The sequence below is a fragment of the Xenia sp. Carnegie-2017 genome, unplaced genomic scaffold (assembly GCF_021976095.1).
Source record: "Xenia sp. Carnegie-2017 unplaced genomic scaffold, XeniaSp_v1 HiC_scaffold_6, whole genome shotgun sequence".
In the NCBI taxonomy this organism is placed as follows: domain Eukaryota; kingdom Metazoa; phylum Cnidaria; class Anthozoa; order Malacalcyonacea; family Xeniidae; genus Xenia; species Xenia sp. Carnegie-2017.
Genome location: NW_025813526.1, coordinates 20,032,770 through 20,053,943, shown reverse-complemented (window position 1 = coordinate 20,053,943; position 21,174 = coordinate 20,032,770). Strand labels below are relative to the sequence as shown.

Sequence of the window (21,174 nt, the reverse complement as noted above, 5' to 3'; positions counted from 1 at the left end):
CATGGCAGTGGAAGGATATGGTTAGACGACGTTCAATGTGTAGGAAATGAAAGTAATATTTCGAGTTGTTCACATAGAGAATGGGGATTGCATAATTGTAGACATTATAAAGATGCTGGTGTACAATGTTCAGGTTTGTATGTACATTATTTAAATTTTTATACAAAGATGATAAACTGAATTATTTGAGAGGATCTTCAATGATTAATTGAAACTTTTAATATGATTTTATAATACTGAAATAGATATTGACAAATGCCTTAAGTATAAACACAGCTTTGGACGTAAATTAACCAAATAAACACAACTCGTTCCACGAGGACATAATTAAACATAACTATTTTATGATTGCCCATAGAAAGATTCGATAATACTCGAGAAAAGGGCAGTCCATTGACCAAATTTTCCGTGGAGGAATGTAATAATCCTTAAATTATCTGTTTTTACGATTGTTTACATTCATTATAGCTTTTAAAGCTGTAGGCTGTAGCTTATAATAGCCCATTAAAATTTTTTGCATATTTAACAGAAGCATCTCCAATTTAACACTGAGTGTAATTTTATGTCTTTTATATCGTGCTGTCTATCTTAAGAATTCATTTTAATTTGTTTTAACTGACCGTTAAGTTTCAGCTAAAGCCATGCCTAGAGAGCACCAGAAACGTATTTCTGAATAATTAAAAGACAGTTATTTTAAAAATACGATATAGTTTTCCACGTTGTGAGCGAAGAGTCTATGTGAACAATTTACTTTTATTTTTTCTTGTTTCAACAAGTTATGGGGCAGTGTTGCCATATGGCAATAAAATCAAATGTTTGAATGGAAAATTAATGGGAACATTCGCAAGTTAAAGTGTTAATAAGATATTTATATTACAAAAGAAATGAGGACTGATCTAAATAAAAATTATTTAGACTCATGAAAGTCAAATAGTGTCTACTTGTCTAAAACGTTTTGATATTGTACTCATGTAAGTTTTTTTATCAATTTTTGTTACTAATTTAATTCATTAATTTCGCCTAAGAAGATTTTACAATGGCATCTAACATATTAGGATACTTTATATGTATACATGTAACTTAGAATATTTCGGAGTTGAGACTTCTATGTTTTGCATTATCTCTTTATTTTCTTTTTTTATCAGTTATCAACTCTGTTAGACTTCGGGGACCAGAAAGTTCTATTGGCAAAGGTCGTGTAGAGGTATTTTACAATGGAGAATGGGGAACAATTTGTGATGATGGCTGGGATATAAACGATGCTAAAGTTGTGTGTCGACAACTTGGTTATGACTATTATTTCAGGGCTTTACTACGACGTAATGTTCCACGTGGCAGTGGAAGGATATGGTTAGACGACGTTCAATGTGTAGGAAATGAAAGTAATATTTCGAGTTGTTCACATAGAGAATGGGGATTGCATAATTGTAGACATTATAAAGATGCTGGTGTACAATGTTCAGGTTTGTATGTACATTATTTAAATTTTTATACAAAGATGATAAACTGAATTATTTAAGGATCTTCAATGATTAATTGAAACTTTTAATATGATTTTATAATACTGAAATAGATATTGACAAATGCCTTAAGTATAAACACAGCTTTGGACGTAAATTAACCAAATAAACACAACTCGTTCCACGAGTACATAATTAAACATAACCAATTTTACGATTGCCCAGAGAAAGATTCGACAATACCAGAGAAAATGGGCAGTCCATTGGCCAACTTTTCCTTGGAGGAATATGATAATCCTTAAATTATCAGTTTTGTTACGATTCTTTACATTCATTATAGCTATTTAAAGCTGTATGCTGTAGCTTATGATGCTCCATTAAAATTTTTTTGCACATTAATAAGGAGCATTTCCAAATTTACACTGCAGTGTAATTTTATGTCTTGTAATGGCGTGCTGTCTATCTTAAGAATTCATTTTTAAATTCGTTTTTAACTGACCGTTAAGATTTAGCTAAAGCCATACCTAGAGAGCACCAGAAACATATTTCTCAATAATTAAAACGACAGTTATTTTAAAAATGCGATAAAGATTCCCGCGTTTTAAACGAAAAGTATGAGTGAACTATTTACTCTTTATTTTTTGCCTATATCAACAAGTTATTGGGTAGTTTTGCCATATTGCAATAAAATGAAATGATTGAATGGGAAACCAATGGGGAAAGTTCGCTAGTTAACGGGTTAAGAACTTATTTATATTACATAAAGAAATGAGAACTGGTCTAAATAAAACTTTTTTTCCACTCATGAAAGTCAAATAGTGTGTCTGATGGTCCAAAACGTTTTGATATTGTAATTATGTAAGTTTTTTATCAATTTTTGTTACTAACTTAAATGATTAATTTCGCACAAGAATATTTTACAATGGCACCCAACATAACAGGATATTTTATATATAAACATGTAACTTAGAATATTTTGGAGTGAAGACTTCTATGTTTTGCAATATCTCTTTATTTTCTTTTTTTATCAGTTTTCAACTCTGTTAGACTTCGTGGACCAGAAAGTTCTATTGGCAGAGGTCGTGTGGATGTATTTTACAATGGAGAATGGGGAACAATTTGTGATGATGGCTGGGATATAAACGATGCTAAAGTTGTTTGTCGACAACTTGGTTATGACTATGCTGGCAGGGCTTTACTAGGAGGTAATGTTCCACATGGCAGTGGAAGAATATGGTTAGACAAAGTTCGTTGTGTAGGAAATGAAAATAATATTTTGAGTTGTTCACATAGTGGATGGGGATCACATAATTGTACACATGATAAAGATGCTGGTATACAATGTTCAGGTTTGTTTCTACATTATTTACATTTATTTACAAAGATAATAAACTGAATTATTTGAAGGATCCTCAATGATTAATCGAAACATTTAATATGATTTTCAAATACTGAAACAATATTGACAAATTCCTTAAGTATAAACACAGCTTCGGACGTAAATTAACCATATAAACACAACTCGTTCCACGAGGACATAATTAAACATAACTATTTTATGATAGCCCATAGAAAGATTCGATAATACTCGAGAAAAAGGGCAGTCCATTGACCAAATTTTCCGTGGAGGAATGTAATAATCCTTAAATTATCTGTTTTTTACTATTGTTTACCTTCATTATAGCTTTTTAAAGCTGTAGGCTGTGGCTCATAATAGCCCATTAAAATTTTTTTTGCATATTTAACAGAAGCATATCCAATTTAACACTGAGTGTAATTTTATGTCTTTTAATATCGTGCTGTCTATCTTAAGAATTCATTTTTAATTTGTTTTTAACTGACCGTTAAGTTTCAGCTAAAGCCATGCCTAGAGAGCACCAGAAACGTATTTCTGAATAATTAAAAAGACAGTTATTTTAAAAATACGATATAGTTTTCCACGTTGTGAGCGAAGAGTCTATGTGAACAATTTACTTTTTATTTTTTTCTTGTTTCAACAAGTTATGGGGCAGTGTTGCCATATGGCAATAAAATCAAATGTTTGGATGGAAAATTAATGGGAACATTCGCAAGTTAAAGTGTTAATAAGATATTTATATTACAAAAAGAAATGAGGACTGATCTAAATAAAAAATTATTTAGACTCATGAAAGTGAAATAGTGTCTACTTGTCTAAAACGTTTTGATATTGTACTCATGTAATTTTTTTTATCAATTTTTTGTTATTAATTTAATTCATTAATTTCGCCTAAGAAGATTTTGCAATGGCATCTAACATATTAGGATACTTTATATGTATACATGTAACTTAGAATATTTCGGAGTTGAGACTGCTATGTTTTGCATTATCTCTTTATTTTCTTTTTTTATCAGTTATCAACTCTGTTAGACTTCGGGGACCAGAAAGTTCTATTGGCAAAGGTCGTGTAGAGGTATTTTACAATGGAGAATGGGGAACAATTTGTGATGATGGCTGGGATATAAACGATGCTAAAGTTGTGTGTCGACAACTTGGTTATGACTATTATTTCAGGGCTTTACTACGACGTAATGTTCCACGTGGCAGTGGAAGGATATGGTTAGACGACGTTCAATGTGTAGGAAATGAAAGTAATATTTCGAGTTGTTCACATAGAGAATGGGGATTGCATAATTGTAGACATTATAAAGATGCTGGTGTACAATGTTCAGGTTTGTATGTACATTATTTAAATTTTTATACAAAGATGATAAACTGAAATGATTGAATGGGAAACCAATGAGGAAAGTTCGCAAGTTAACCGGTTAAGAACTTATGCACAAGGGTTAAACTAGCACCTTTTTAATGTGGGTGGGGGGGAATAAAATTGCCCTGCAAGGACACAAGATGCCTTGCAGATCATATAGATTAGTACTTATTCAACAATAAAATATTGTGATGATTCAACACATTTTCGCTATATATTTTTGTAATACATATTGTATTCTTGTGACAGAACGCACTTTAGCGTATTATTAAATCTTTAATGTCATTTTTTGCATCCTTGCAGTTGCCCAATTTTTTATAATATCATTTAAGTCAACATTGTCCGTAAGATCTTTTTCACATGCAAGAACGATTAAGTCATTAAATCGCGTATCTTTCTTTGTGGATCTCAAGCAGTTTTTGAGAACCATATACTTCCTGAAACACCTTTCATCTTTTGCAACGGATACTGGAGCGGTCAGCAATAGTTGATACGCCTTGCACACCATTGGAAAGACGTTTTTGTGATTGAAAGCAAATAACGCAACGTCTTGAAGGGATTTGGGTTCTGATTTAAGTTGTGACGACACAATATTAATGAAAACTTCCAACTCAGACAGCAGTAATTCTGCCTCAACATCTTATACCGCCGGTGGAAAAAGACTACACTTTTCATGAACTGATTCAGCCATCGGCCTTTCTAGTGGCAGCTGTAAGCTCTCTCCAAAAGGTTTTATCTGGTCGATGCAAACTTTAATGATATTGGTATACTCGGTAATAAGGAGTCTAGAACCAAGTACATTTCTTTTGGTACAAATGTTTAAAGGTTTTCTGTTGTTATTTCGGAATGCTCACCAATTCGTTTGGGTGACTTTCTTGATCGATGATGACATGTGTATTCTGCCATTACGTCTATTCCTACTTTGATAACGAATGCAACCATTGCCTCTATCTCTGAGTCTAATCCGTTATCGTCACTTCGAATTTGTCTAAGGTTTTTTACTGTAGCATCAATCATATTAAGTGAATATATTATATTTAACCCCTCCTCCTGCTGTTGTTTGATTAGGGATTGGTTTTGTCATTATGATTTGCATGAAAATAAGAGCAAAAAGAAAGTCAAAACTAAGAAATTTCTTTTTATTCCATCGCCTTTAGATTTTACTTTTGATTCTACTTCTCGAGCATTAATAACTTTCACAATAGCATTTGGTATTACCTCATAACTTCTCCAGACAGCATCAATGGACTCAGAATTGTAAACCCATCTTGTCTTTGACAAGTTTCGAAACTTTAAATTGTTTTCAACATCTTTGCAACTTTCTTCTCCAATTTTATTTCTTTTTGTGCTTTTGCTAAAGAGCACATATACGTAATCTAGAGCGCTGTACGTTGATTTACTTATTGAGCTATAATTGCAACAATGTTCGTTGAATGTATTAGACCGATGTCTCTGGCAAGGGATGTAAGGCACTTGTCGTTTTAAAATTTCTTGCAACACTTTTTGAGCACCATTTAGTTATCCAGATATTGATGTTGCGAAATCGTATGTTTGAAATGCAAGCATATCTATATCGATTTCATTTTCTATTAAAGATTTAATGACACCTTTAGCCGCTCCAGCATCGGTTTTATCAAGGCTCTCTTTCATTTCAAGCCGTCTCTCGCATCGGATGCTCATCTGGTTGACATATTTTACAGCGACGATAAGCATGTCTTGATTCAAAGTATTAGGTGTAGTGTCTGCAGACACAGAAAATACACAGGCTGACTTAATTCAGCACAAATTTCATCCCTCACAGATTGAGCCAGCAAATGATGCATCTCATTTTGTGCTTCTGACCTTGTATGTGTTGTACTATATGGCCTTAGGCGCTGATCGTCCAGCCACAGCTTGAGAACAGGAGAATGTATTAAAAAAAGATTTACAATCTGAATGAATTTTCTGTCCTAGTCTTTGCCGCCTTCTCTGGATGCCAACGACTGCTTGCCTGAGTGCGAGCCACATCAAGAAGAATCAACATAATTTCTTTGTTCTTTTCTTCATCTGCTTTCTCTTGTATCATTATTTCCTTCATTTTCGCATTCATCATTACATCAATATGGCCAGATGTTATTGAGAAACGAGCAAAATCAGCCAGAGTAGCTTGGTGGGAGTTGCTACTGAAGTGTTTATTAAGTTTTCCTTTATAAACACTTCAGGAAGAAAGATTATATTTTGTTCTTTTACTTTTCATTGCAAAAAATGACGTGCTTCATCTTTCTATTGCTACAAAGGAAAAATACTATGATTATGCCAATGGATGAAACGTTTTGATTTAATCATGGTAAGACTTGGCAAACACAAGTAGTATTTAACGACAAAATTTAAAACTGGCCAAAATTTGCAAAATTTTTTCCGTTCAGATCATGGATGGGTTTTCCTATATTCCATGATATAGACTGAAAGCAGGAAATCGCTTTTCTAAGAGTTAAATTTCATGAAATTTTATAGGCTATAAGGAAAGATCCTAGTGATGGGGAATCATGTCAAAGAAATACACTAAAACCTAATTTCAATCGAAGATCGTAAAAAGTGTCGTGGAAAATTTGAAAGCTTATGTAGAAAATGTTGTGTGTTTGACATTTTTATCCATTGTTGAAATGTATCTGTAATACAAAACTACGTGTAAACAAATTGTAATCAACCATATTATCATATAAAGTAAATGTACATATTATCATAATCTATAAAAAAAGTAAAATGATGAAGTTTAATTTCTCTAAGAATAAAATATTATTGACAAATCAAATGATTTACTGAATTACATTATCTTTATCAATTGACAAATCAAGCCGTAAGATTTTCTTTTGAAGTTACATAAAGTTATTGCGTGGATTCCGCAAGACAATGCCGGCAATTGCTACCTACCATGCCACTTGTACTGCCCACCAACCAGAGATGAAAACGATTGCATGAAAATCAAATTAATAAAATCAGTTTATGATGTGTTGCCAAAGGAGAGGCAAACCTCGACTAGCTTTGTAATTAAAAGAAGTCTTAAAATCCATCTATTGTAAATCTTGACATTTAGTTTTTCCGTTGGGACTTGTTAGTCCTGTAGATTGATTTGCCAATAAATCGATGCATTGTAGGAATCAGAAATGTTTGGAATATGATATCGAAATAAAAATTAAGAATCATTTTGTCTCACTCAAAATGGATGACGATTTTAGAAAATGACGTCAGATATTGCATTCATGAATTATTATGTTTCCAATCATTTATGATTTATCAAACATCAAGCACAACATAGAGTACCATTTCTTGGATTGCAATGCTTATAATTGTATAATGAATGCAAATTATAAATTATTAGTGAAAACATTTCATTTTTTTGAACTTTTTCTTAGTACAGACTACAGCTAAAATAAAGTGTTTATCTTTCTCATGACATATATCAGTGAAGAATCATAACCAGTATCTCTCAGAAAGTTTTGGTAATTCAGAAAATATACTGTTACGTAACGTTAAAGTATCGTTAACTTGACATCATTTCATATTATAAAATAAACACAACGAAGCACGTGCGCTGATGGGTTTAGACCTGTGTTTGCATGAGTTTGCGAAAACGATCTAAGCTCAACCAATCAAATCAATCAATCAATCAAAGAGAATTTGCAAATTAATCATGACTACACGTTAAAAGAATATTATAACGGTTTTTTGTTTCGCATTATTGTTATTTTTTTAAAAAAATAAGATGTTTTTCGTGTTTGCACTGGCCTTTGCAAGTGTGTCTGGGGTAAAAATTCTTGACCATGTGCAACCCTAGACATTCGGTCTCAGGCTTACACTGATCTGCTCTTGAGTTCTCCCAAAGGTATCCTGGGATTGCATAAGCCTGTGCAAACACATGCAGTAAACATCTTTTATTCATTAATTTGTGTATGAATTACTTACGTTTATTTATTACGTGTATGAATTACTTAAGGTTAAAGGTTAAAGGTTAAAGGTTTTTATTATTCATCTTCAGATTAAAAAGTACGATGAATTTACATTGAATTTCTATATTTTCATACTATACTAAAAATTACATGTTAACTTTATTATATATATATTTACAAGATCTAGCAATAAAAGATTGTTTATGACGTTTGGTCCGAGATAAAATACTATAAGTTTTGCTTTTACGCAACTTGTGCGAATTTTCTTTGGGATAAGGTACTAAAATTTGCATGGATGATCAGGTTCCTCTATAATCCTTTTGATCTCTTGGATAGTTGCTAGTTCACGTCTGCTTTTAAAGAGGGCAAGTAGTTTTATCTAGTTGTAAAATTTTTAAACTTCTTCTTTGTACACGTTCAATTTCCTGCTGTAAAAAATGTGGAAGTCCTGCCCAGACTGCCGATGCATACTCTAATACTGGTCTTATTTTTGATGTATATGTTAATAATCCAACATCTGAAGGTAATTGAGACTTCCTACAAAGTCGAAGATGATATAGTCTTTTATTTGCCTTGCTTGTAATTTGGTGTACATGTTCATTCCATTTAAGATCATTTTGACATGTTACGCCAAGAAGTTTGAAATTAGTAACTCTTTCTATTTCTTCTTCTCCAATAAATAGGGAGGATGGTTCTTGTATTGAGTCCGTAAAGCATATCCACATATCCTTTGTTTTTTTCGGATTCAGAGCCATTCTGTTATTATCAGCCCATTTCCGTAATTCGTCGATTAATTTTTGCATGGAACTGCATTCACCTCTTTCGACAATCTGGTTCTGAGTGCAATCATCCGCATATTTACATGTATTAGCATCTATTTCTTTAGGAATATTGTCCTCTAAATCATTTATATATACATTAAAGAGCACTGGTGATATGACAGCGCCTTGTGGCACGCCAAAGGGCAAGGTTGGATGGATGACATGGCTCCTTGTAGGTTGACTTGTTGCGTTCTTCCTGTCAAAAACTTCGAATCCATTGCCAGAAAGACTTATTAATTTCCATAGATGCTAATTTTGTAGTAATATATTGTGATTCACCATGTCAAACGCCTTTCGAAAATCTATAAATAATACGTGAACTCCCTTTCTACCTAATTGAGAATTATCTGTTGCATTATACCAATTTTGTGTCATAGATATTAGAGCAGATACAGTAGATCGGCCATGAGTAAAGGCATGTTGGTTACTCTTTATTTTGAAATCTGATTTATTCAAATGGAGTTGAAGTTTGTCTATTACTTTAGCCATTTGAGGAAGGATAGATATAGGTCTGAAGTCATTTTCAACATTGCTTGGATTATTAACTTTAGCAACTGGAGTTATTAGTGCATGTTTATATTGGCTGGGGTACTTGCATTGTTTTATACTTGTGGTTACTATATTGTGTACGACTGGTGCAAGATCTTCGCAAAAACGTTTAAGTATCCATGCCGGAATTTTGTCATCACCTGTTGCTTTTCTGGGATTTAGGTGCTGTAGACAACTCTTGACCTGTCCAATAGATGGTAAAGGAGGTTTAACATCCTTAAGCGTTTGGTTGATCAAGTTATCTTCAATTTCGTAGTTGGGTAATTGGTTTAACCAAGGTTTTGTAAAGACTTGTTGTAATTTTTCAGCTAGTTCCAGTACATTTTCATCATAAACATTTCTTTTTACATTATTCCTGCTATTAATTCCCAACATTAAGAAGATTGATTTATACCATTTTTTGGGGTTAGTCGTACGAAAGTCTTTTGCTTTTCGTTTGTAATATGAAATTTTGGCGTTGTTTATAAGTTTTGAGACATCAGAGCATAGTTTTTCATAACGTGCTTGATTTTTACATGAGAAAGCACGTTGTCTGGCTTTGATCTTTGATTTTATAAAGCTTGTCATCCAAGGTTTATCTGAAGCATGCATTCGTACTGTTTTTCAGGAATAGTTTCATCCATAATACTAAGCATCGTCGAGGTAAAAGCATTTACTTTTCATCTACATCTTGTACATTAAAGACCTCCGACCAATCTTCAAGAATAAGTTTTCTGCATAAGACATTTACTTTTCCAGGTGTTAAGAGTCTTACCCTTCTGGGAATTGTTGGTGTTTTTTCTTTCTGTTTTGGCACTAATAGAAGGCAATTGTGATCAGAACGTCCCAATGGTGGTAGATGCTGTGTTGGTTTATACATATCTCGCATATTTGTCAAGACTTGATCCAAAACGTTTTTCCTCTGGTTGGGTATAGGATAGATTTTTAAATTGAAACAATTACATAGATTAGTCAAGTTTAATTTATTGAAGTCTCCAGCAACTATAATTGCAGAGGATGGACGTTCACATAGCAACTGATCTAAATTTTGATGAGATATTCAATCATATCATGTTCTTTTCGGCACTTTGTCCAGGTGGATAATAAATAATGACGATAATAATTGCACTAAATGGGCGAGGCGTTCTTGTTGGTTTAAGCACTAACCATAGCACCTCTTTATCATTGTCTTCATCAAATAACTTACGACTAACAGGTATACTTTGATGTACATAAGTAAGAACTCCTCCGCCAAGGGTGGGTCTGTCTTTGCGAAATATTTTGTATTCATCATTAATCGATATTGCTGTGTCTGGTATATTTGGAGAAAGCCAGGATTCTGTAATCAGTACAACTTCAGGACCATTATTCATGACGACTCCATGTAGTTCATCAATTTTATTAGTTATATGACATGCATTTGTGAGCATGATTGTTGGGAGAAAGGTTTTACTGGATCATTACTATTAGTTATAATTTCTATACAGTTGCATTTGCCATAATTGTATCCCTTCTTTATTTTAATATGTTTGATTGGTTTCTCTCGGTTATACGAACGTCAATGGAGAAGATGTTATCATTGGTTGTGTAATCTGATGCGATTAAGCCACGATGCATTCGATCCATTTTCCTTCCCAGCTTAGCCCCGAAACCAGTCCTATACTGAGAACAAACGTCAACATGCGGTTCAATAGTAGTTATTTTTCGTTCAGTGTTTGATGAACAAAGTGTAGGTATGTTAACCATTCTTTTGCTTTGTTCTTCCTTTTGCAAGATGTCTGATAATCGTACTTCAAAAAAGCTTGTTTGCGAAGATCTTGGTGATGTGAGTATGTTGGGGGATGATGGTAATACCGAAAAGGGGTACTCTTATGATAAAAATTGTTTTTCTTTGTACTTTTAGAAGGTGTTTGAGATGGTGGATATTTAATGGCGTTAAACTTGACTTGATAATTACCATCCTTAGAGTTGTTTTGCTTTGAGTTTTGGAAAACAGTAGTAGGACTCGGCAGTTGCTCGGTGTTAATTGCTGTAAGCGATGTTAAATTGTTTTTGATCAGAAAGGACTTCATGAGTTGTATCAACTGGGTTTGATGACTTCTGTTCCAGATGGATAGTAGCAGCAGAATTGTTTATCTGGAGTTGTTCCATGCCAGCATGATTTGTAGTATACTTGATATGTTGTTTTTCACGATATTTAGTCATTTGCATTGAAAACGTGTCATTGAAATTTTGTTTGTTATTAATTGTAGTATAATTTTGTAGGGTAACCGGACAGTTTTTCGCCTTGGTGTAATTATTTTGTGTTTGGCACGATATATTTCTAGTTGATCATCAAGAGAGTTAAGCGATTGTGATGGAACAAAATTATTGCAAATTTTAAATTCATGTCTATTGTTTCTAGTTTCAATAGCTCGTTCAGTCTTTTTGTTTTCAAATCTCTTTTTTAACATTAATACATCCGTTCTAAGCTCTTTAATTTCCAATTCAAGTTTGATATTTTTATCCTTTTGTACTTGCAACTCTGTTTGCAATGCCCTTATATCATCTATGAGAATTTGAGCCTTTGCTTCGTGGGGAAAAGATTGGGTATTTTCTAAAGTTTGAAGTGCATCGACTCGGCTTTGAATAATTTCGATATCAAGTTTAATATCTTCGATACACTCTTTAATGTTAACATTCGACAGTTGAGGTGTCATTCCACCTGAGGCTTGGGAAGGAATACGTTGTAAACATCTACAACATACCTTTGTATTAGCTTTAAATTCCTCCAAAGTTGCAGATACACACATTTGAATTAGACAATATCTTAGTTGATTACCGCTTTCTCCTTGAAACATCAAAGTATTCTGTCTACCACAGTACCAAGTACAAACCAGATCATTGCTTGAACCGACAAACTTTCTTGAACTACCTCCCGGTGATGACCATTTACCTCGTTGATCAAGGTTAATTTCGAAAAAATCTTGCAGTGTTTTTAAGGAATTTTGCCATTTTAATCGTTTTCCATCATAAACAATACATTTAGAAGCTTTAAAACTATAAATTCTTTCTATATCACACTTAAGATTACATTGATCGCGAGACAATAAAACACAACCTTCCGCCATGTTTGTAGTCTTCCGCCATGTTTGTAGTCTTTCGTAAATCACTTACGGTGATTTACGTTTCCGGTCACGTGAGATATGTTACCCTACCCCTAAGAAAAGGGCTCCTACGATATACCGGACGAAAAACCCCTTTCGTATTACCAAACAAACAAATCACCCATTCGTCTTATGAGACGTGGCTAAAAGCCGGTAAAGTACGGGTACAAAACGTCGGCTGGTAGTCGTGGGAGATACATACGTTGTACTTTGGTCTTTTAATTTATGTTATTGTGTCATTGGTAATATCGATATATTTTCTGATTTGTGATTTTCTTGCTGGTAATTTTAAAAGATGCAAAGGTACACCAAATAACGGCCTTATAGCTGTTAGACTTTTCGACATTTATTTTCATTTTATAGATTTTTATGATAATTTTTGTAGGAGCAATAAAAGGTTTAAAGCAACTGTAGCTGTCACATATCATGATGAGGATGGCCATGTTGAGAGAGAGGAGGTGCATTTGTCAGAATTGGTTACTGAGGATCATAGAGGAAGCTGTTCTATTAACAGTCCTGATAATTGTGGTGCATTGGAAGGCCATGAACTGGGAATGGAACAAGATAACAGTGATCTTGAAAGTGATGTTCACCATGATTGTGAAGAATCATCTTCTTATTACCAGAAAGTTGAAAAAACAAAAGTATGGGAAAATTTGTGACATTCTATTATAAAGAATACATTTCAGTTTGCTGGCAAAATAGGAGCAATCTGAAGTGTATTCATTGTGATAATGAAGCAAAATTTAGGTGCAGCGATTGTGGTCCGATGGCAAGGTATTGTGAGAACTGTATGTTAAAGATGCACACAACCGTAAATATTTGTCATCATGTTGAAATATTTAAGGTAGCCTTTATGAGCTAGATATTATAAATGTGTTTAAAGTTAACTCTCTCAACACTTGCAACAAAAAATGCAAAGTGAAAATGAGAGTTTACATTGTGAAACATGCTACGAAGCACTAATCTGATATTTTTATGAATGCAAGAAAGGGGATTGATTACAACTATTTTCTAAGAGGTTATTCATTGCTTTGTAAGATGGCATGATTTGGCCATATAATCTCATGAACATGCTGGTGTATGATTGTTCATGCCAAACAGCTTGTCACAAAAGAAGTGTTTCTGTTGTTGATGTTAAAGGTATGTTATATGTAAAAAGTGCTGCAAAAGTTATTTCATTTTAGCTGGGATTGTTCAACTCAATTATACTTTTAGATCTTTTTCAATTTTTAGGCACCTTTTGTACTGTTGAGATACAGTTTTGCTCATGCTCTCCAGAGTTTGTTCAACTTCTGCAAATTGGCCTTTGGGGTGGAACACCTAAAAAACCAAGAATTGCATTTGCAATTAATTTTTTGAATTGATTCATTGTGTGCAGATGGAATGCCAGGCATCAATAAAAAGCATTTGTCAGTCATTTGAAGAGCTTAATCATAACCACATATTCTCTTCTTATGCAACACCAAAAATGTATCCTGTCATTATAGATGCTTTTGAAGAATATAAGTAACTGCATGTAGGTCACTGATTTATTGCACTGCTGTACTACGTATGAATTGCTGGGAAAGTTGCAGTCAATTTTATAGCCTAAGAATATCATCTTAAGAGATGTATTTAATTGGAGGAAATCAAAATGCTAAAGTTTATGATGGGAAAGGATTTTTTCTCCAGTATTACCGTCTTGCACTGTATTTTGTTTAAGAGTGCATAATTGCTTTCTTTGTGTCATTGTTTTTTCAGAATTTACAGACGTAAACTAAACATGTTGAGCTGTGTTATTCCTGAGCTTGATGAAGGAAATATTTGTCCTACTTGTCCCAAAGTGAGTAGATTCGTTTTACTTGTTTAACAATGACAATGTAGTAAAGGGAACATTAGCAATGCTATCTCTTACACCTTTTTGACTGCATCATTTGCATTATTGAACTCAAATAAATTGCATGATTTTATCCTTCACCATTTTATTGAAGACTGATGGTGTGATCTTTGAGTCTCTTGATGCTCTATTTATTGGACGAAGGAAAAGCTGGGCAGAGTCTTGGAAAACCTCTATTTGGACAGCTGATGTTCTATGATGAGACACATGTTGATCAATTTGTTGCCAATTATACCACACCTACATTAAACAAGGTCAATGTAGCTTTAATATACTTTGTTATTCTAATGAAAATTCAGGCATAGTGCTTTGAATATATTTGATTTTTTTACATTCTCTACCACATAGTTTTATTTTCAATAAATTTGTGCCATGGGCTTTAGGAAATAAAGCTCTTGTATACTTTTTTGTTTGTTACGTATTGATACTTATAGGAGTGTCATGGTTTTCTTGCTGGGAATGCTGTTCGATCAATGAATCGCTACAGAGCTCTTGATGAAACAGCAATCTTTGGGCGAGGCTGTCGACATGAGTTCCTAAAAAATTCTTAAATTTGAAACATGAGAGAGGTCTGTTACACACATTTTTCTCTATTTTTACCTAAATGTTCTTAGTTTGTAAGAGGTGGTTATGATGCATGCATTTGATGGTGTAAATTTATTTTTTTCAGTTGGTTTGCCACTTTCAATGCTTTTTGCAAGTGCTGAAACTTTTTGCATCCATGTAATTGCATTATTTAGAAAAATATTCGTACTCTCCCATTTTACTGTAAACCAAACCCAGATTTTTGTACGTTCTCGCAATATTAACATGGTCAGGTTCAAATGCTTTTGTTTTAATTTCTATCGCTCGTCCATAAAAATCTTTTGCTTTTTCGTACTCTCCCATATCTCTGTAAAACGAACGCAGATTCTGGGACATTTTCGAAATATTAACATGTTCAGGTCCAAATGCTTTTGTTTGAATTTCTATCGCTCGTTCATAAAAATCTTTTGCTTTTTCGTACTCTCCCATATCTCTGTAAACCAAACCCAGATTGTTGTAGATTGTCACAATATTAACATGGTCATGTCCAAATGTTTTCGTGTCAATTTCTAACGCTCGTTCATAAAATCTTTTGCTTTTCGTACTCTCCCATTTTAGTGCAAACCAAACCCAGATTGCTGTACGTTCTCGCAATATTAACATGGTTAGGTCCAAATGTTTTTATTTTAATTTCTATCACTCGTTCATAAAAATCTTTTGCTTTTTCGTACTCTCCCATTTTACAGTAAACCGAACCCAGATTGTTGCACATTATCACAATATTAACATGGTCAGGTCCAAATGTTTTCGTTTGAATTTCTATCGCTCGTTCACAAAAATCTTTTGCTTTTTCGTACTCTCCCATTTTAATGCAAACCAAACCCAGATTGTTGTACGTTCTCGCAATATCAACATTGTCAGGTCCAAATGCTTTTGTTTTAATTTCTATAGCTCGTTTATGAAAATCTGTTGCTTTTTCGTACTCTCCCATAAAACTGTATACCAAACCCAGATTGTTGTACGTTATCGCAATATTGACATGGTCAGGTCCAAATGCTTCGTTTGAATTTCTATCGCTCGTTCTAAAAAATCTTTTGCTTCTTCGAACTCTCCCATTTCACTGTAAACCGAACCCAGATTGTGGTACGTTTTCGCAATATTAACATGGTCAGGTCCAAGTGTTTTTGTTTGAATTTCCATTGCTTGCTCGACAAAATCTTTAGCATTTTCATATTCTCCATTCATCGTAAGCAACTTACCCAGCTCGTTGTACGAATATGAAACATCAATATGATCAACACCTAACACTTTAGTTTGAATTTCTTTTATTTCGTAAAGTACTTTAATTGCAAGTTTATAGTTGCAAAATCTTTTCAAAACATCTACAAAATATTTGGCAAACTTCCAATTTCTATCATGAAGTTTTTGGTTTGATGATTTTACATCGATCAACTTATTTAGGAAATGTTGAAATGATGAATTTGTGATGAATTTAATTAGATGTGGAATTATTTTGATTTCATCTTCTCTGTCTTTAAAATGCTTTAGTGCACAAGCAACTTGACAGGCAAGATCAGCTGCAGACTTTTTAGAATTATTTTCGTTTTTTTTACAACCAAAGGTCTTCGATGAATAATTTATGATGGCTTCGTGTAAAACTCTGTGCAGGCGGATGTCGTTGTTTTCCGTTTGAAGGAATAAAGAACAATGCTTTAATTGAAGACAGACATCTTCTGCAGATTTTGTGGATCAATGCTTTTAATAAATTGTATTATAACATCTTGTGGTATGGGATCGAAAGATATTATTGAGAAAAGTTTAAAAACATGTTCCAATAATATGGATTCTTCGGCATTTTTTTGTACTGCTAACATAACAGTTCTCATTCCTAAGAAAGTTGAGTTTAATTTTTGAAAACTGGCATCCATGTTCTGTCGCTCTCCTTCTTTCAATTTATCAAAATATTTCTCCCACGTGAATGTCGGATTTGCACTTTTTACACTACCTACGTAGGAAGCAGCATTTGCCAGGAACAACGGTTGACGATTTAATTTGTCTGATACATCCTTTAAATATTTATCATCTTTATTATGAATATCAGAAAAGACAGATAGAAGTTGTCGACATTCTTCATTGTTCATACCATGACTAACTGAAATGTGTTTATTTAGATTTCCATCTGGTGGTATAGCATCTGTATTTTGGACAGTTACTATAATTTGACCATTTTTCCAGCTATGATCACCAACTTGAGGTAATAATGGATAAATTTTATGAAGTTGAACCACGTTAACTACAACAATCCACCATGTTTGCCAAGATTTCAGTTGTTGTGTCAGCAATAATTGAAAATCTTCAATTTTTTCTTCGCTGCTTTTTGCTTCTTTCAGATTATTTTCAATGACAGTTTTATCATTGCTTAATCGTTGACAAAGTTCAGCGTAAGTTTTTAAAAGAGAGTCGATATCTTTTCCTTCAAGTGTCATCACAAATGTTGTTTTATTTTCCCAGTCAAACGAGTTATACATTTCTTCGCAAATTTGTCTAGCTAATTCAGATTTACCACTGCCAGGATTACCAGAAATATAGTAATATGTTAGTTCATTATTGTTGGTACTGCGCAAGTTATTGAGATCTGCTGTGATTTGATTAAGTAACTCTGTACGTTTAACCACATTGTGATTTGGTTTGCAAGGAAGTTTTTGAAAAGAATTAAATGTGTTTCGTTGACATTTAATTTTATTAATTTCAGTGAATGAAAATGCTAGATCTTTAAATGACTTTTCAATATCACAAAGCATTGTTTGAAATTCGTCATCAGCAACTTTTCTTTATTTTCATGGATGAAGTTGTTTCTGATAACACGAAGTTTATCCACAGCAGCCTTAGATTTAGAGTCAAGTTTTGTTCCAACTGAGTTCGAAAACAATATTGCTGCAAATAGTGTTGTACAATCCCACTTACTGGTGTCACCATCTTGAAATTTTGACATAATGTGTTTGTCATGAGGTTTAGGTTTCATTTTTGTTTTTTCAATATTGAACAACTTCATACCACTGACGTTTGTATTTTCCCATTCTCCGTGGGATGTTTTGTAATGAGTGTCCCAATTTTGAATAAAAAGATCAACAAGTTTCTTTTCAACAACATCTGTAAGTATTTCTTGCAGATACGAGTTATTAATTTTTTCTCTTGACTGCATCTAAAGGTCATAAAATTATTAATATCAAGATAAATTGGTTCTTTAATTAGAGTTTATAGACAACTAAAATTGTTGAAGATGTAACATAGGTACGTAATGTTACAGTTTTACTTATATGTGAGAATGAATATCGAGGATGGCAGCTGAAAACAACGCAATTGGACATTTAGTTTTCCTGCATTTAGGCATTTGGCTACATTTTGGCAGTGGCGTCGCCAGGATTTTGGGGGGTGGAAAGGCACAAAAATTGTTCCAGGTCAGTCACTAGCGAAATGGCGCTGAAAATTGCTTCTGCACTGGGAAATTTTTGAAATATTTATAACAACATGAATAGTTTCAATTTTTTAACTCATGTAAAATATAGGACATGTCTTGTAAGTCATGTTTTATAGAAAAAAAAAACAAAAAATTCATTCTAGTTGTGTAGTATGCAGAATTGAGACCTCGTCCAGGCGAACATTTAAAGAACAAATTAATTACACACTCTAAAATATTGTGGTAAATTTTGTTATTACCATTTTATAGTATTCTGTATGTAATCGACATGGAAATTTCCTGTAAATGCCATAAAATGTACAATTTACTTATTGTGTTTCTTTGCATGCATTTAAAGTTTCTTAAAACATGCCTCACACTTGAAATGTTTTGGAAAATCTAGAAAATAACAAAAAAGCTCAAAAAACTTGTCTTCCATTTTGTTGAGTCATGCTCATAAACCACAGAAACATGTTAAGGAAAAAGTATGTGCGTAGTTTGCTTTACCAATGTATCCGTTTTCACACGGCTAACAGCCAAAGAACATTTATTGACGTTAGTTAAATTTCCTTATGTACCCTATATAGCTTAAATAGAGGAACTATTCCGACCAATAATAATATTTGTTATATGTAATAAATATTATAAATACTGCTCTTGAAAATATCAAAATCAGTTCCATTATTAAGTTCACTCGTGGTTGTTACTGAAGGTATGGAGTATATTACGAAAAGAGATATGGCGAGTAACTCGAACTCTACAGGTTATGGGCCCAGAAGAGGTTTATTTTTCGATGGAAGCGAAAGCAATTAAAAGTTTGGAAAAAAAATTCTTGGGCTATGTGTGCGTATTCAAAAATTGTAAGACGTATTTATCGAATAATCAAGTGAGAGAGAAAGCTGAGGTAGGTGACAACGTTATGTATGTGAAACCAAAATTTGACGGAAATTATTTCAAACGTGGAAGAAAGAGACACAAAATCTCACAATGCCGAGTGAAGGGGAATAAATGGTGCTCCATGTGCAAGACCAAGACCCTCGATACGAAAGATTGCCGAAAGACGAAAGAAACGTCCAAGTCAGCTAAAGACGGGCAGCGCTGTGACAGTGAACGGCAACACTCCTTTTTATTCGTGTCAAAGGATGAAGAAGAGAACGCTGATGTGGACGTGATTGATAAGGATCAAGCGAATTTAACTCTACTGGTGGATACAAGAGCTACAAGTCACATTATTAACGATAAGTCGAAAATTTATAGATTTTGATAGTAAATTTAATAGTAAAGCACATGTTATTGAATTTGCAGATAGTCCAGCATATACTACCCTGACATTAACAAGGTTGAGCGTGTAAGATGCGTTAAGTCCTTTAGGAGGATAGCACGGAACTGCCAGAAGTAGATGATGAAGAACTTGCACCTCAGATAGCTAATTTGCATGAACGAAACCCCAAAACAACTAATGAAGACATTAGTGCTTCAGAGACATCTAGAGAATCAAGATACCCCATCAGGATAAGAAGTAAGCCTAAATATTTTAACGAGTATGTGAGAGAAGAAGTTGCAGGGGAGGATACTGTCTCATATACCGTAGATTACTGCTATAGAGTATCCAACATCACAACGGCCTATTCCCAAGCAATAAGCTCCAATGAAAAAGGTAAAATGGCAAAAAGCCATAAATGATGAAATGAAAGCGTTAGTTGACAATGATAAGTTTGAACTTGTTCCACCCCCAACAAATAGAGACATAGGGGGGGATGGGTATACACCGTAAAAGTAGGGCAACATGAAGAGAGACCCATAAGGCCCGTTATGTAGCAAAGGGATACTCGCAGACTCCCGGTATTGACTACAACGAAACCTTTCCGCCAACTGCACGCATGAGCTCTATCAGTGTATTGCTTTAACACGCTGTTTAAAACAACATGTTATTGCATCAGATGGATGTAAACACAACTTATCTTAACGTCCCAATAGACTGCGAAATTTATATGCATCAACCCGAAGGATATATGGAAGTAGATAAAAATGGTAAAAAATTAGTGTACAGGTTGGAAAAGTCTTTGTATGGATTAAAACAAAGTGATAGGAATTGGAATAACGTATTGCATGAACACTTCATCGGGAAAACTTTCAAACAATCGTTATGCGACAAATGCGTTTACACGCGATTTGAAGGAAAAGATGTTAGTATTCTAATAGTATGGGTAGATGATATTGTCAATGTTGCTTACAATGACACGTTAATGCAAAGTGTCAAGAAAATCTTAAGTAACCGTTTTAAGATGAAAGATTTAGGAATATTGTCCTGGGTCTTAGGTACTGAATTCCAATGCTCAGAAAGTGAAATAACAATGAGTCAAAGGCAATATATTATTAAGCTACTAACAAAATTTGGCATGTCAGAGTGTAAACCCAAACCCACTTCATCTTCTTCCGATACAAATAAAATGTCGCATGATCAATCGCCTAAGTTAGAAGATCCGAGTCTTTAGAGACAAACTGCTGGTACTCTTATATATGTTATGACAGGAACTAGACCTTATCTGTGATTTATTGTAACAATGCTGTCTCAAAAGATGGCAAAACCGACACAAGCAAACCTAATAGAGACAAATCATGTTCTTAGATACTTAAAGGATACAATAGATCAGACAATTAGAAAATGTGAAAGTGTTTTAAAATTGGTTGGTTTTTCTAATTCTG

The 21,174-nt window shown here is 33.6% G+C and overlaps 2 protein-coding genes and 1 long non-coding RNA gene across 3 annotated transcripts; 2 read left to right on the top strand and 1 right to left on the bottom strand.

Moving 5' to 3' along the window:
• On the top strand, window positions 1-7,385 carry LOC124457268 (deleted in malignant brain tumors 1 protein-like; the record flags this gene model as incomplete). The annotated part of the gene is made up of 5 exons (XM_047007546.1): window positions 1-133; window positions 1,146-1,463; window positions 2,492-2,809; window positions 3,834-4,151; window positions 6,680-7,385. Coding segments are annotated over 5 exons (1,107 nt in total), but the record flags the coding sequence as incomplete, so codon positions are not given.
• A 5,475-nt stretch (window positions 7,386-12,860) lies between these two features.
• LOC124458494 lies at window positions 12,861-13,237 on the top strand. Its single transcript, XR_006953225.1, has 2 exons — window positions 12,861-12,910; window positions 12,993-13,237. It is a non-coding gene; the product is annotated as an uncharacterized LOC124458494 (long non-coding RNA).
• Window positions 13,238-14,900: 1,663 nt separating this feature from the next.
• Window positions 14,901-18,255, bottom strand: LOC124457267. The gene is made up of 3 exons (XM_047007545.1): window positions 17,926-18,255; window positions 17,389-17,791; window positions 14,901-15,022 (listed from the first exon to the last, which is right to left on the bottom strand). Exons 1-3 carry the CDS (start codon window positions 18,211-18,213, stop codon window positions 14,901-14,903), a joined length of 813 nt encoding a protein of 270 aa, XP_046863501.1. The 5' UTR covers window positions 18,214-18,255.
• Between the last annotated feature and the right edge of the window lie 2,919 nt (window positions 18,256-21,174).

Bases quoted from the DNA above. Each gene is read 5' to 3' on its own strand.
- LOC124457267 (XM_047007545.1), bottom strand. From the start codon at position 18,213: ATGCAGTCAAGAGAAAAAATTAATAACTCGTATCTGCAAGAAATACTT. The intron at 17,792-17,925 runs GTTGGAACAAAA...GATATTGAAAAG, and splicing joins CAATATTGTTTTCGAACTCA to TCATTTAAAGATCTAGCATT. The intron at 15,023-17,388 runs AAAGCAGCGAAG...AGAATTTTTTAG, and splicing joins AAATAATCTGAAAGAAGCAA to GAACTCATGTCGACAGCCTC.